The sequence below is a fragment of the Electrophorus electricus genome, chromosome 19 (genome assembly GCF_013358815.1).
Source record: "Electrophorus electricus isolate fEleEle1 chromosome 19, fEleEle1.pri, whole genome shotgun sequence".
NCBI classification, from domain to species: Eukaryota; Metazoa; Chordata; class Actinopteri; order Gymnotiformes; family Gymnotidae; genus Electrophorus; species Electrophorus electricus.
The window spans coordinates 952,239-967,529 of record NC_049553.1 but is presented as its reverse complement, the minus strand read 5'-3'; the positions used below and the strand labels follow the sequence as shown (position 1 = coordinate 967,529).

Genomic DNA, 15,291 nt, shown 5'->3' with positions numbered 1-15,291 from the left:
CAGTCCTTAAGGATAAGTGCAGATGTACGCATATCTGGATGGGCTTGGTTTAATGTAGTCCCAGCACACTAGGAACTCCAGAGACGCTCATCCACCGACACAAGATGGAAGCACGCCGGATGATGTCACTGAGTCGCGTGGCCACGGTACCGGCTGCAGAGCGAATGCCGTGCGAGCCTCGTTTGTCTGCCGCTGGGTTCAGCAGGGCCCGGGAGCGCTGCAGTCTTGTCCAACGTCACTGGGCTGCAGTTCTCTGCTCCGCACGTTTAGGGAAAACCCGTGGCCAGGCACCGTGACAGCCGTCGGCCTGTAGCTGTGAGACCGGTGGAGACGGTGCTGATGGGAGCCACGAGCATGTGAACCCGGCATAGACTGCTGGCCTAAAAGTTCAGTCATTTCAGATGGCACATTTAATCACTTGCAAGAAGAATGGTAATGTTTTATGATGTTATACTCTTTATGTAGGTTTCGTGTACTGCATAGGGGGCCACAGGCACTATGACATAAACCTATTTAATAACATTATAAACCTAATTTATAACATTAAATAACCCTTAGGAATTTTGAACATCGTTCTGCATCAGTTTGACCCATATTTGTTGCTTTCAAATCAGGACTGTAGTGACGTGAGGAGATTTAAGTGAGCGTCTCGCTCACTGGCTTGTTTCTCGCGTAGCCGTAGCGTGCTTCTGCACTACCCCGCCGTCCTCCAGAGGGCGCCATGGAGCAACGGTCTCTGCCTCTTTGCTTTGGGTGCAATAATCAAAGTTTCCGGCAGGTTCTTGTGAGCATTACTAACCCACAGGTGATCTGGACACAACACTGGCAAGACACGGGGAGGAGGTTCTTAGCCTCTGGTAGTCCGGCGAAAGACTTCAGATAAAACTAAACTGTTTCAGATTAGAAACTGGAACTAAACACCGACACCTGCTCACCTCCCAAAATGTAAGCGGCATCAGGTCCTTCACACAGAGCTCGCTACCGTGCGCGACGCGTCTCTATAGAACAGGCCGTTTGTTCTTTCCTCAGTGGGTGACGTTGATACGTTGACGTGCGTTTGCTTGTTTGTGCGTTTGCTTGTCCGTTCGACTGAAGCGAGTGCCCCCGCCTCCCCGCGTGAGATGCTGAGCCTGAAGGAGCGGAAAGCCGAATACGAGACGACCGCAGCCAACTCCACTTACCATGGCAACAAGGGCGAGCACACCTCCAGGAAGGATGCCATGGCAGGTGAGACGAGGGTGCGCGAGCCCCACCCTCCGTAACCCGACACCACCACCGGGACCGCTAGCTGCAGCCTGTGCGAGCAATGCGGCGGTAACAGCCTCCGGAGAATCCCGCCGGTCGGGCGCTCCAGCACGCTGTTCCCGAAAGCCTTTCTTTGTGCGAAGCATTTGCCAGCAGTCGAGTGAGATTTTGGTGTGTGAATGCATAGTAACCTTTGCGCCGTGTGTGCCTGGTTGCCTGCACCTGCTCAGACTGATCGCCTGATCTCCAGACACTGCATCAGTGCTGCCTTCCCAGCAGAGATGCTAGCAGGCATGTGCGCATGCTTTAGTGTGTGCTCACGAAAACCCTTCCCACATGTGCTTCTGTGCAGCTCAAATCGCCAGTGGAACCTCCACACTGTTCCGCAGTGCTTATGTGTCCCCCGGTGATGACCTCAAGCATAACCAGGTAAGCGTTCAGACCGGGTTCAACACACTGAATTACAAAAGTCATCAAGTTGTCTGATTTGATTCAGAACCAACCTCAGTCTTTGTAAGTGTTCTTACAGACATAATTAATACCATTTTCAAATCTGACCCAACAAAGAACTGGCCGCTTATGGTTGGCTCGCTTTGAGTGTTCTGTTTGCACCAGCTCAACTCAAACATTACTACCTCATCGTCAAGAAAGTCTGTTTAACTGAGGGTGATCTGGTAACAATACTGTCTGCTACTCTACCGGACAGGACAGCCGCCTTTGAACACAGGCAGCAGGTGACTGAGAGGTCACTTTTGTGCTGTATATTACTTTAAATTCAAGCATATGACAAATAAACAAAAAATCATTTTTAATGACCCTGTATGCTGAAATATTTTGAATAATTTCTGAGGTTTAGCAGTGGAAGGTTCGTAGTGCTCTGGATGTGGTTGCGTAAGTCTCTGGTGTAGCAGAACTGCATCTCCTCCGTGTGCTGCGCTCATTCTTGCTCGCTGGCGGCAGGTCTCGAACCAGGGCAACCCTGCGGAGGCCTACCCCCCGTTTCAGACTCCCCCCGGGGCCAATTTTGAGGAGGTTTACTACGAAGACCAGGTGCAGCAGCGCCCTCCGGCCGCCACGGACGACGCCCTTCACCTGGGCCTGAAGTCCACCGGCAACTACGTGGACTTTTACTCGGCCTCGCGGCCCTACAGTGAACTCAACTACGAGACGAGCCACTACCCCGCCTCCCCCGATTCCTGGGTGTAGGGGCGGGGCCCGCGGGCACGTCCGCACTCAGAGAGAGACCGGCCCGGCATGTGCATGAACACAACAGGAATGCACACCTACACACACACACACACACACGCTCACACACACACACGGACACACCCCATCAGCCGGGGGCGAGAGCCCGCTCCAAGGACGGCAGCTCCCAACCAGCTGCTGATTTCCAGTGTCCATTCCAGGGAGTTTTGCAGAGATAAGGCTGCAAGGATGTGTTCTATTGAGCGCTGGCTGTGCAGCGGAATGAGGAACGTTCGGGAAAGAGGCGGGAAGGGTACGTTAAGCACAAGGAATGGATGAATCATTCAACACAAGCTGAGGAAACAGTTGTGACGCATTTTTAGAACATCGCTTTTATGTTCGACCTGCTTTTTACGGAGCGCTCTCTTCATGAGGAGATTTTCAGAGCCTGTTCATCTTTTTTTCTTCATCACTTTTATTTTGTACCTCCTCTTTTTAACTTCTTAATTCTAGTGTAAAGTATTTGTTGTATATTGCATATGTAGATACAAGTTACATTACAGTTGTATATTACAGGAAAAAAAAGACCATGTCCTGCTCTGTTACTTATAATATCATTTCCTGGTATTCGCAGTATTCCTGGTAAACAGGAAAGGATACACAAACGTGAAGATTCTCTTCTGTAGAGAGGAGACGTTTTAGCAGCAGAAAGGTAGGCTAGGATCTAGAAGTGTAGTGAACTCAGATTTTGGGTTTTTTTATGTCTTGTTTTTTGTTTTTTAACAGCTGAGATCATGACATTGTGCATTAACTCACACAGCGGGTGCTACACTGCCTAGCAAGAGTTTACTGGTGAAATCAGAAACGTTTTTAGCTTCGTTCTGCTCCGAGGTTTGGTTTTTTTTTTAACACTCTGTTAAGATTCAAGCAACAGACTGAACTGAAACTCTGTTGCTCCACTACACTCCTGTTGATCTGTGCTCCATTTTGTAAAAATGTGCCAAACGTGGTCAATCCTGAGCCAGGGGCGCTGCCAAGCTGACACTGGAGTTTACATTCAACACCGACGTCGTTGGTTCCCACGGTGACAGTTTGTACATTTGTTTTTTGTTTGTTTGTTTGTTTTGGGGTTTTTTTTACGTCTTGACAGCATTCAGCCGTGCACTGCGATGAGACTGATTACTTGGACGACATGGTCATTCAAGACCAGTATCCCTCTGAACACGTAGAATTAGTTAACGCTGTTGTAAAATAGACGACTGAACAATCCCGTTTTTCCCGTCCGCCAGAAGTCAGTGGTTCTTAAGTTCATCGTAGACTAATCTGTCAATAGAGTATGAATATATATTATATAAATACAAATATATATATATACTTTTTATGTGCAGACGTGGATGTCACCTAATGCAGCAGCATTATGAAGAAAACATGTAGGCTTTGGTTTGTTATTTTTTACAGATTTACACCTCAAACTGTTTCCCTCCTGTTGTTATGTTGTTGCTGTGTGAAATGGGTGAAGCCAGGGCTCCAGGCACAGAGGAACGATGCAACCAGGTGTCTAAAGACCAGAAACGGTGCTATATATATATATATATATATATATATATATATATATATATATATATATATATATATATATATATATATATATATATATATATATATATATATATATATATATATATATATAAAAACAACTAAAACACATCCGTTCGTGATTTGGATAATGTGTTTGCCATTTGGTGTTGCTACCTTTCCAAATATCAGAGTAGTTCTGAATGCATTCCATATCCAGAGTGAAATCCAGGACCCCTTGTGACTGCATCTTCTTTCAAGAAATCAAAAATATGACATTACTGAAGTGATTTTCGGTGTTCAGTTCAGTTCACCTCCCATACGCCCAACCAAGCCCCACCCTCAAACAAGCCCTGCCTCTAAGCCCTCGTTCTTTTATCTTGGACCATCTTTCCATCTTCTGCTGCCAAAGTAGTTGAGTGATGTTCAGATTCCCTCAGAGAGCAGGTGTGACAGAGTTGGAGAGTGAGAGCAGCATTCGTAGCCTCTGGTCAAAACGTTTATTCTGAAGTGGTTGAGAACCGTTTGAAGTGTGGTGGCACGCCCTGGTCTTCCCTTCCTATCATTTTCAACTTAGAGATAACTGACAGATGCAAGAAAGCAGACTGATATTTCCTAAATTCGTCTCACATATCTTTCAGCACTATCGATAGTGAACACGGAAAAAAAAAAACATGCAAAATATTTGTGGAAAAAGTAGACATGTCTGACAACCTGTATTGGAAATGTAAGTACATTTTTTGTTGCTAGACAGTGTTTGAGAGAATTGTGAACCTTTTTATTGCCAGACTGCAACTGCTATAAGATATAAACTGACTATCGAAAAATCACTGTTTTGTGATCATTTTGTGAGTGTCAGTCATTATGACCTGAGAATTTTATTTGGAAAGATTAATCTGAACGGACATATAACCGCCCTGCCTCGTTTGTACATGACTTTGTTACATGCTGTTGACAAATTTAATCCCAGTTACTTCTTATCTTAAGGCCCAGATATGCTTTAATGTTTAACCTGCTTATTGTGTACATATGCACATCTGTGTATCCAGGAAAACATTTCGACATACACGTCCTCTTTTTTGCCGTTTTGAATAGAGTCACGTCGGTAATTCAAGATATGCCGTTTTTGCTGAATAAGAGACTTTACTTGTGGTCATGCCTGTTTGAGGTTCATTCTAATTTACTTTAGACTAAGTTCTCGGATTGCAGTCAGCGACCAGATGAAACAGACGTGTCTGGTGAGATTTATAATGACGGGTCTGGGACCCCCTCCCCTCCAAAAGTAGATCTATTAACGGTGAGAGTATGTTGTCACCAGCACTTAGAAAGCATACGTCATAGAGGTATTCCAGATCAGGGCTTCCAAATCTAGGTTCATAGGAAATAGCAATTATTTGCGATTACTTTCTGTCATAGTTGCATAGATCTGTATTGTTAATTTCAGTGTGATCATTCTTACTGTCTGTTATCTTTTTAAGATATTAATTACAAGCCCGCCCACTGAGGAAGAGAAGATGAGAAGATTTTTGGGGTTTTGTGCTGAGACTGTTCTGTGCCTAGGAACTGTACTGCCCCCTGCTGTGGAACGCCATAAGTGCACAACTGATTCATTTGAAATGAAATTACCCAGAAATCTATGCAGCTCCACACAGTATTCACTAGAGCAGCTAAAAACTAAATTATATTTTAAAAAATGTATTATTGTAAGACAAAGTATCTCCTGGGCTAAGAGGACTAGGAAATGTGCTTTTGAAGTGAAGCCTTACAAAAGTGAGTTATACAGTTAAATATGTAAAATACATTATTTGAGTAAACATTGCTCACAAATCAATTTGAATGCTATTCATCATCATTTGTCCAGTCAAGCTGATCACAGTATGAGAATTAAAAATGTTTATGTAAAAAAAATAAATAAATACAACTTGAAACAAATTTCAAGTATATTGTCCTTAGAAATAGCATGAAACTCAGAATGAGATTAATACACTTTTAGCTATAACATGTCATGTACACATAACATGTCGTGTGTCCGTAGCAACCTAGTGTTTGACCAAAGCAGATAACAAACACACCCATTCCTACCAACAGCTAAATGCAATGTAGCTGATGTGTCAAAGCAAACAACTCTCAGGTGTCATTTCCACCAGTAGTATGGACTATACCTCCCTCCTAAAAGAATGACCCACACGATTCCATGCAAACACCTCCTGAGCTCGTGGGGTGCTCATCTTACCAGCTCCCCTCCCCTAGGGCACTGTACTTCCAGCTGGGGGGGGGACCCGGAGGTGGTGCGGGTCTGTGGAGCCCCTAGCCTCCAAACTTTCTGGCGTGCGAGTGGCATGTGCGGCCCGGCACTGGCACGGGCGCAGACGCAGTCAACCCCTCGTCTGGCAGCGGACGCGTCTCCGCAGGGTCGCTCGGGAACAGGCGCCCGGGCGGGACGCGTGGCCCGGCTGGGCCGAGCCGGCCCACGCACGGTGGGCTGCCTGGGCACACGGGCCAGCAGGCGGTGGCCAAAAGCGGGCTGGCCAGCGCCGTGGTCATGCGCACCATGTAGTCCAACGCTCCCCGCTTACGTGGCTCTGCCCCCACGCTGAGGGTGACGGCCTCCTGGCAGCGAGATGCGGGGTCGGCGGTGCGTCTGTCCGCCCTGTGCAACGTCGGCCGCTCCATGCGGAAGGAGAGGCTGAACTGCTCGGCGTATGGCCGCATCGTGAGGTGCAGAAGGAGCCGCGCTGTCTCGTAGCGACCGGTGAAGAGGGCCCACTCACTCAGTTTGCGCCCACGGTCCCTCGATTAACGCCTCCCCCTGTGGGGAAGCGCAGCGCAAAACACATGAACACTGAAGGCTGACCTGAGCTCTGACACCACCCGCCTCCACCCAGAAAGGGCTGGACAACTCATAGCAGAGAAAACGACTTAATCATGCACATTAAAACGGGAAAATCTGTGAGGTCCTTGAGGACCCTGAACAAGGGTTGAAACCCACTGACATGCGTGGACATGTGTCTCGGGTACGGTACCTGACATCATAATGGCGTGAACGCATGTTGCCTGGCCCTGCATGGCTGCTTTCATCAAAGCCGTGAATCCTTGGCAGTTCCTGCATTCAATATCCAGCCCAGCAAAGTAGTTCAGTAGGTAACTTGTGATCATAATGTGACCTGAGTTTTAGAGGGATACAGAGATATATTTGAATGCACCATAAGGAACGTAGATTTCAGAGAGTTGCAGACAGATGTGCAAATGCATGACTTGCATGTTACATCTGAACCTAAAATGTGTTCAGAAAAGCACTTAGGAACTAGGCAGCAAGGTTATAGTTTGCTTGGGAGCTTTGCTTCCATTCACACATACCTTTAACAAAAGAAATAGTTCTTTTTAAATATGGCAACTGTCTTGTCATTATGTCATTTGGGTTTGTTCCAGTCGTCTCACGTCCCTTGTCGTGATAACGTCTGGAGGTTAACAATCTAACAATATCCAAGTTCATACATTCAACATTAGTACTTAAAACTAATAATAATATAATATTATTAATGTAATAATATAATTGAATGTACTTAATATATTTCCGAAGGTTTCGAGCAGCTGTCTTTCTTGTCTGACCTGCTTGGGCAGCTACCATCAGAGCTGTGTTGCCCATCCACGTACGGGCACCGCGCCAAGGCGATGACCACGTCCACGTAGCCCCGGTAACACGCCACGATCAGCCATGTCTGCAACGCAAGCACATGACATTCGGGCGTCATTCGCAGCGTGAAAGGACCGGTTTTGCAGCAAGAGGAGCTTTTTTAGCAAACACATGGGAAAAGGCCCGTATCAGTTATATTCTTGGCCTGGCATATGGCGAACCAGGGAGCGGACGGTCACTGAAACGCGATGAGGTCATCGCGACCTAGCAGTGAAAGGGTCTGACCCTCGTGAAGTCATAATGCTCAAGTAAGTGCTTTTAGAGCGTCTGAATGTACGACTGGACAAGTTTATTATTACACCACAGTGGGAAGCATAGCAGTAAACCATAAAGAGGCCGATTTGGACAGTAAATCCAGACCAGGTAGCTGTTAAAAGCAGTGTCTCCATTTCAGTGTGGTGAATATATTACTATATATGGGCATGTCTTAAATGTAGAGGTACATTGCAGATGCAGCACTTTAGCAAATCTAAAGTCCAGAAAAGCTTGGTCCTAAGTGAAAGGAAAACAGCTTAACCTTTGTGTAATGGTGCAATGGCATCATGAAGAATATATATATATATATATATATATATATATATATATATATATATATATATATATATATATATATATATATAGGAGATTCAAAATTGGAATGAAGTACACAAAGTTTCCAGAGAAACAAACATTCGCTTGTACAGCCGATGAAGGACCTTTGTCTGAAACATCCTTTTTCTCTGGAAACCTTGTATACTTCACTACATTTCTGAATATTTCTACAACAATTAATCCAGTACACTGCAGTAGATACTCACCTGAAATCTTGTTCAAAATTATATATATAATTTTATTATATTTAGCCTGAATCTCCTTTTGGACTAAAGCCCATGGCTGTTTAGGTGATATATACAGTTGGGAGGAAACATTTGTGAACCATTTGGAATTATTTGAATTTAATAACAGTAAATTAAGACAGTAGCTAGCAAATACGGTACCACATGTTTGCTGAACAAATGTCTTAATCTAATAAACACATAACTGGGAGCACTGTTATTACCAGTAACCTCATCCATATGTGTTCTGTTTCTGCTGATTAGTCTGGCCGAGTATGTGGGACGTTCGTGATGCATTTCTCTACGGTTGATGTAAATGTTTAGTGTCGCTTGCTTGCCCGTCTTAGATTACGCCAGACCAGCCTGTGAGATGTGACTGGGATTAGGCCATTCTATAATATGGAACTTTGTTTATTAGTGAACCAATCTGTTGCTGATTAAATCCTGTGTTTCGGGTCAATGTCATTTTGCATGACCATATTAGTGTCCATATTAGCCACACCTGGAGAAAGTAGGAACACTGAATTACAGAAGCGGTATGCAGCACCAAGTCTTTAGAAACTCTTTAATTACCATACTGTGAGGGTTCATCTTACGAGCTGGTTTTTGAGGTCCTCTAGAATATCATTTGATTGTGCCTTATTAAAACAAAACAGCATTCTGATGTTCAAGATCCCTCCCTCCATCTGAACTGAATCTCAATTTACTGAACCTGGTCTTAATTACTTTTTTACATAAAGTTATTATCCTAAAGGTTTACATGTCTTTTCCATTAATGGCCATGATTATTTGAACCATTTGTTCAATAAAAATATGACCAGGTAAAATGTGCATTACTTGTTAAATAAGACTAAACAAGTCTATATTTATTATTATGACTAATATGAAGATATTTTAGCAGCTTTTTGCACATTTGTCAAAGCTGAGTGTCTCAGAATACAGAGATAATTAAATGACATCAGCACTCAGACTACTGAAGTGCAACCAAACGTGCAAGAGGAGGTAGTGGAGGTAGGAGACTGTGTGATTACACGACCAGACTTCAGTCTGTCCCTGCAGGACACCTCATTTTAGGTAGAAGAGCACAATCTCAAACTGAGAACTTTTTCTCAGAATGACATGTTTTTGTCAGAATGACACATTATTCCAGGGCGAAATGATGGAAGTACAGTGGAAAGGGTACTAAAACCCACAGGCCAGTGCTATACGGCCATCGTCATTCAGACTGCAGAGTAATGGCCTTATTAAGAAAGCAAAGCATATTGCTCAGATTAAATGGTCACTTGCAGAACCTCTCAGGCTCATGAGGAACCATCTCAGTTACAGTGGCTGTAGATATGAACATTTTCTTCATGGCTGTCTTTAATGCTATTTTTCTTACTTATTTATTGCTGAAAAAAAAGAATAAAATCTTTACCAAAGTAGTTGTAAAAAAAACTAAGTATTTCCTATCATCCAGCAAAGAAAATGGTATGACATTTAGAGATACCCAAGGAGTAGTTGTTCCCAGAAAGACCGTCAGGAAGCCATGTGAGCAAATCTCAGGCTCTTTTGCCCGGAAAGGAAATGTCAGGCTCTCTTAAGATGATTGTAAAGGAAAACCCTCCTGTGAACTCCTAAAGCCTCCTGCGTCGTGAGGATCAGCGTGATGAAGGCTATTGCAGCAAAGAAACGGAGCTTACACAGCGGACACGCCTAACTCCCAAGGCCATGGTGACCTCCACACACACCAAGGACAGACTCACACAGCCATTTTTTATGAAGATGTAGCCTTCTACTACTGTAGCTCACTTCAATTACTGAAGGACTAGTATAAACGATGATGACAAATTTGAATGTCGGTGTGATAGTTGTCATTGTTTTCACAATGCCGCGATGTTTAAGGCAGAATAATAATGACACTTAAAATATAATGACAGTTTCACTTTAGCAAGAAACGATAGAAAATGAATGATGGACAAATCCTGCTTATCTGGATAACGGCTTAAAACCAATGATTGGGAGTACCATGGAGATATATGCCTTAGTACACTTGCAATCCATAAAGCAAGACTGACTGTGTTCCAGTGAGAGAATACGGGTTTGTTCCTGTGTGGTTCAGAGCTCTGCTATCTGAGGTGAGTCAGGATGTGGAGCTCAGCTGCTTCGTAACGTGACAGGCAGACCTCATGAACTCCACTGTACCAAGCAGTGGAGTGCAGCATCTGTTTAATGATACAAATGTGAATATAAGAGAAGGTAGTTAATATACTGTAGCTGCAAGTGGCCATTCTGGGTCCAAGCACATATCGACATCCTACATTTGGACCCAAGAGACACGGGCCTATGTGGTCAAAATGTGTAAAAGGCTCCCGTTTGTACTGGAATTTGATGAAGAGTCTTGAATTATGCTGTCAGCCTAACTTAGCATATATTGATCTTGTGATTTTTATCAGTAAGTCATAGATTATAAACAAATCATATTACCTGGAAAGCAGTATAGTTTCTTTAATTAATTATATTTGCAAAGCTGATTGTCTTACTTAACTCCTATTGCCTCCACTTTGCAAACACTAAAAGCTGCTTGATTTTAAAGGTGATAGCTGATAGCACAATGCACCGCCAATCTGCAAACCAATCAGACTGAAAAGAACCAATCAATCAGACTGAAAAGAACCAATCAGACTGCAAAAATGCAAAGCATCACCAGAATGTTATGCCATATAATGTGTCTACATTTTTATGTTGATGAAACATACTTTTCCTGACTTCAATCTCTTTAGGCCTGAAAACACACAGCCTGTGATTATATGCAAATTTGTTGACTGTGCACTGTAGAGTCTCCTGATTGCCGATTTGGCTCAAACTTGGCAGTCAACATCATGTCGTCATTACGTCTAAGTCTGCATTGCTATGATTTACTTTTCCTGACTTCTGTTCATTTAAGTACGAAATCACAAGGCCTGCAATTATATGCAAAACAGGTCATTGTTGTGGAGGCTCCTGATGGCCAATCTGGCTCAAATTTTGCAGGTGTCCTCAGAATGTTATTTTTAATAGATTTATCCAAAGTGGTCAAATTCAGATAAACAATCACAATCAGAAAACTTATTCTGGTACCTATTTGGTCAATGTGTTACAACAACATAGTCTCAAAAAGTCAACATTTTTTGATAACTATTTAATTTCAGATTATGCAGATTATTCAAAGACCAATTTTGATGTGATTGAATGAAAATCCTAGGACTAGTTCGAAAAGTGTGTGTAGAAAACAATCAACAACATCTGATAAACAAAGCGGTTAATGGCAACACTTGTCAGTCTCTCTGTAGCACATAAAATAATGTCCCTACCGGCAACTGTGTAAGAGATATCTGTTTTTCACATTGAAATCAGCAATAGTGTCCCGCATGGGCTAAATGTTATGATACTTTACAAGCCTTGGTTGACCCAATGATTGATAATAAACAATTTTTTGCATGTTGTAGTGTCACTTGAACAATGTTTACCAGCTTTGGCATGTGAGCTCAAAATCAAGCCTATCAAGTGACCAAGCATGGCTGAGATTCAGATGTTTTGAAGATCCACCTTGGAACAGTTGATCGCCACACGACAGCCGGATGGCATGCAAATTTCAAAATGTTTTTGATCATTACTGAGGTTCAGACACCTGTGAATATTTTGACACCAAGTGTGTATAGGTGAAAAACCTAGCACTAGTTCACACAAGTAGGTTTTGCATATTATACTAATATTATCAACAAATATAGTCAAAAAATCTAAGCGGGCAGAGCTTTTTGATTTGGCTTGCATCAAGGATTGCAGTGAAAGTGGGTTTTTTTTTCTCTAGGACTTATGTTGTAGGAGAAAATCACCAAAATGTTAAATGCTGCGCTGTAGCGCCACCATCTGGCAGATAAAGGCCTCTTAGAAAAAGAAATCTCAACAGTTGTGATAGTGTCTCAAACACTACTTTCACCTTGATAATAAAATGATCCTCATTTGAAAGAAAAATCCAGATGAATAAGAACCACTTCAAATATGCCTATATTCAGTGGCGGAGTGCAAATTTCTGGGGTCCCTCCACAAGAAGTCGAGTGTTTTAATGTTTTAATTTGCTCTGCTTCTGTCCTGGCTGCCCTTCCACTACACCAGTACCCATATTACATATCGCAACCCCGTGTGTTGTGTCTAAAGCCTCCCTACCTCTTGTGGGAACGTTGCAGACTGCTGCCGGCCAGCCAGAATGCTCTGAGCGTGTCGATGCCTCTGTGAACCTTTTAGAAGCTCTGGCGTGATTACGATGTGCTTCAGCCTGATCGCAAACTGCAATCCAACCCCCCGTCTGTTTAGTCGACTGCTGGGAGGGCACCCAACCACCCCCCTCCTTCTTCTCTTCTAGGGTTTAAGCTACCACGGCTCTGCCGGCTTCATAAAGGGCAGCAAGCATGCACAGCAAGGCACGCTGGCAAAAAGCATGCATCAGGTAACAAAGACTTCAGGGGCACGGATTAAGGTCGTACTGAGCCTATTATTAAACATAGTTCTTCCTGCCCGGACCGTGTGTGGTAGATGTGCCATTGTAGCAAGAAGAGTCTTATTTAGGGTTGAGGCGTTACACGTGACTCTCCTCCACAGCCTGGTATAGGGGAGTATTGATAGAATTTGCACTTCCGGCTGTGTCGATTTTCCTCTCCGTGGTGTGACACAGGTTTCCTATAAAAGCTTGGCTTAAATTGTTTGACTTTAATGCTGCATATTGTGCGGTGCTTAGAAATTTCAGAAGGGAATAGGGTGCTTCAGAGTCAACGAGCACATTCCCCAAAAGACATTCTGAGACTCATGCATGCGCCTAACACTTTGATATGATAATGGCCTCTGCATAAACATGACGCTATTATCTACACCTCTAACTTCATAATCATGGGCTCCTCGAGGATCCTTGAGGGGATCTATTCCTGTCCTTCAGTGCTATTCTTGTCACTCTAAACTCTGCAACTATGACGTGAATTGTTCTTAGAATATAAGTTGGTTCATTATGGTGAAATTGTTTTTAGTAGTAAGCAAAAACACAATGTATACTGCATAATATCACACGAAGCATAATAAATGTGTGTTCATGGGCTTAATAAGTAACCTAGCTGATATAAATAAAATATTTTAAAGAAGAAAGACTCACAGATGAAACAGCCTTACAGATAAAACAGGCTTCTCTCAGATTTATCTCCTTATCAGAGTTTCCTTTCATATAACTGAAAGTCATACCTGGCTATACCTTTTATAAATAAATATACCTTTTATAATAAGATTAAAAGCCTTCATGCTGCCCGAGAGAATAAGATTACAGGGTCATACTGTCACATTGTGAAGCCTATGTCCTCCCAGTAGAATTGTCATTCTACCCTTATGCACCCTGAGCAAGACCCTTAACCCTCAATTACTCAAGTTGTACTCAGTCATAATTGTAAGTTGCTTTGGATAAAAGCATCAGGTAAATGTAATGCACAAAACGATGCAGGGGTGTACAAAAAGATCTATTACAGAGAATTATGGGAAATAGGTGATGTGTGGCGTGAGCTTGTGGATGTCTACGGTACATCTTTGAGGCAATAACAGGCTGTTAGTCTCAAAGGTCCAATCAGAACTTACCCTGTTGTTTTTATCCACTTCCTGTACTTCTTCTTCTGTGACTCTCTGCCTGATCATAATCTTGACTATGACAGCATTGTTATTGCAGCAGGCCTTGAAAAAGGTGAGCGTCTCTGGACTCTCGGGAGTCATATGGCGCTGATGCAGGAGTGAGCCCCCGAGGGGATAGAAGGACTCACATGACGCAATGCTGCTCGTGTCTGTTAACTGGGAGAAGTCAAACTCCTCAAACACCTGGTAGACATCACCATCATCACCACCACGACCTTCGCTGCAGGGATCCTCCATCTTCTCCCCACTACTTCTGCCACAACCTTCACCATTTCCACCCTTCAGCACCATTTCACCTGCGGCCCAGTCTCAGGGAGACGCAATACCTGCTCGAAGATACGCAACCTTCCACATTTACAGCATCACCCCTGGACGTGCGTTGGACATGAGTAGAGTCATATGTATTCAGTCCTGATTAAATGGCAGTCTAAAACGGTACCTTGTCCAAAGTCAATTACTGGGACGTTTAGCTGAATCAACTCACGCTGCCATTTTCTTTATTTTCGTTTTCATCATCCAGCTATTTCTTTACTTGATTAGCTCCATGATGTGCCATCTGTTAGACTTCATTCCAGTTTTTTTTGCAAGTCCAAAGCATCTAGCCACAGATTGCGATCCCTCATGAAAAACAGAGTATGCAATGAGAGATTCCTCTGTCCACAAAGAAGCCTCTAATCTCTTTAGCCTCTCTCTACTGAGACACTAATCTGACTGTTTTAGAAATAGCAGGACGTTGTGCCTGGGTATCCGTGCGAAACCCTTAAATTAGTGAAAGCAATAAATTCAATCTATAACAGGTAATCAATGTTTTTATGCTCAATACAAGTGCCTAATTAACAGCTATACTGAGCTATACAACTGCAGTTAAATGTCATAATGAGGACTGTAGACACTGAATGTAGATCTTTCAGTTATGAAGCTAAAGCTCTGGGTAACATCCACATCAGTATGTGTCTTCTGTTACTTTCCTCTCTTTGGTGGTTGGCATACCACCAGCCACTTGCTTTATCGCAGCATAAGCGGAGCTAATTGGACTTAGCAGAAATGGTGTTTTTGGTATGTGTTTAAAGATTTCGTCTCTGTGGGTCTAATAGCATG

The 15,291-nt window shown here is 43.3% G+C and overlaps 2 protein-coding genes across 7 annotated transcripts in view; one reads left to right on the top strand and one right to left on the bottom strand.

Annotated features, from left to right (window-relative positions):
- Window positions 1–4,002, top strand: part of ctnnd2b (catenin (cadherin-associated protein), delta 2b) — a 55,826-nt gene extending 51,824 nt beyond the window's left edge. For all 6 annotated transcript variants that reach the window (XM_035519937.1, XM_035519936.1, XM_035519935.1 and 3 more), the window contains 3 exons: window positions 1,096–1,227; window positions 1,598–1,674; window positions 2,206–4,002. In XM_035519937.1, coding sequence (XP_035375830.1) covers window positions 1,096–1,227; window positions 1,598–1,674; window positions 2,206–2,451 — 455 coding nt within the window. In that variant the 3' untranslated portion in view covers window positions 2,452–4,002. The remainder of the gene's footprint in view (window positions 1–1,095; window positions 1,228–1,597; window positions 1,675–2,205) is intronic.
- A 2,310-nt stretch (window positions 4,003–6,312) lies between these two features.
- On the bottom strand, window positions 6,313–14,484 carry ankrd33bb (ankyrin repeat domain 33Bb). The gene is given in 6 exon segments (XM_035519951.1): window positions 6,313–6,808; window positions 6,874–6,880; window positions 7,029–7,169; window positions 7,615–7,649; window positions 7,651–7,724; window positions 14,143–14,484. Coding segments are annotated over 6 exon segments (1,095 nt in total).
- Between the last annotated feature and the right edge of the window lie 807 nt (window positions 14,485–15,291).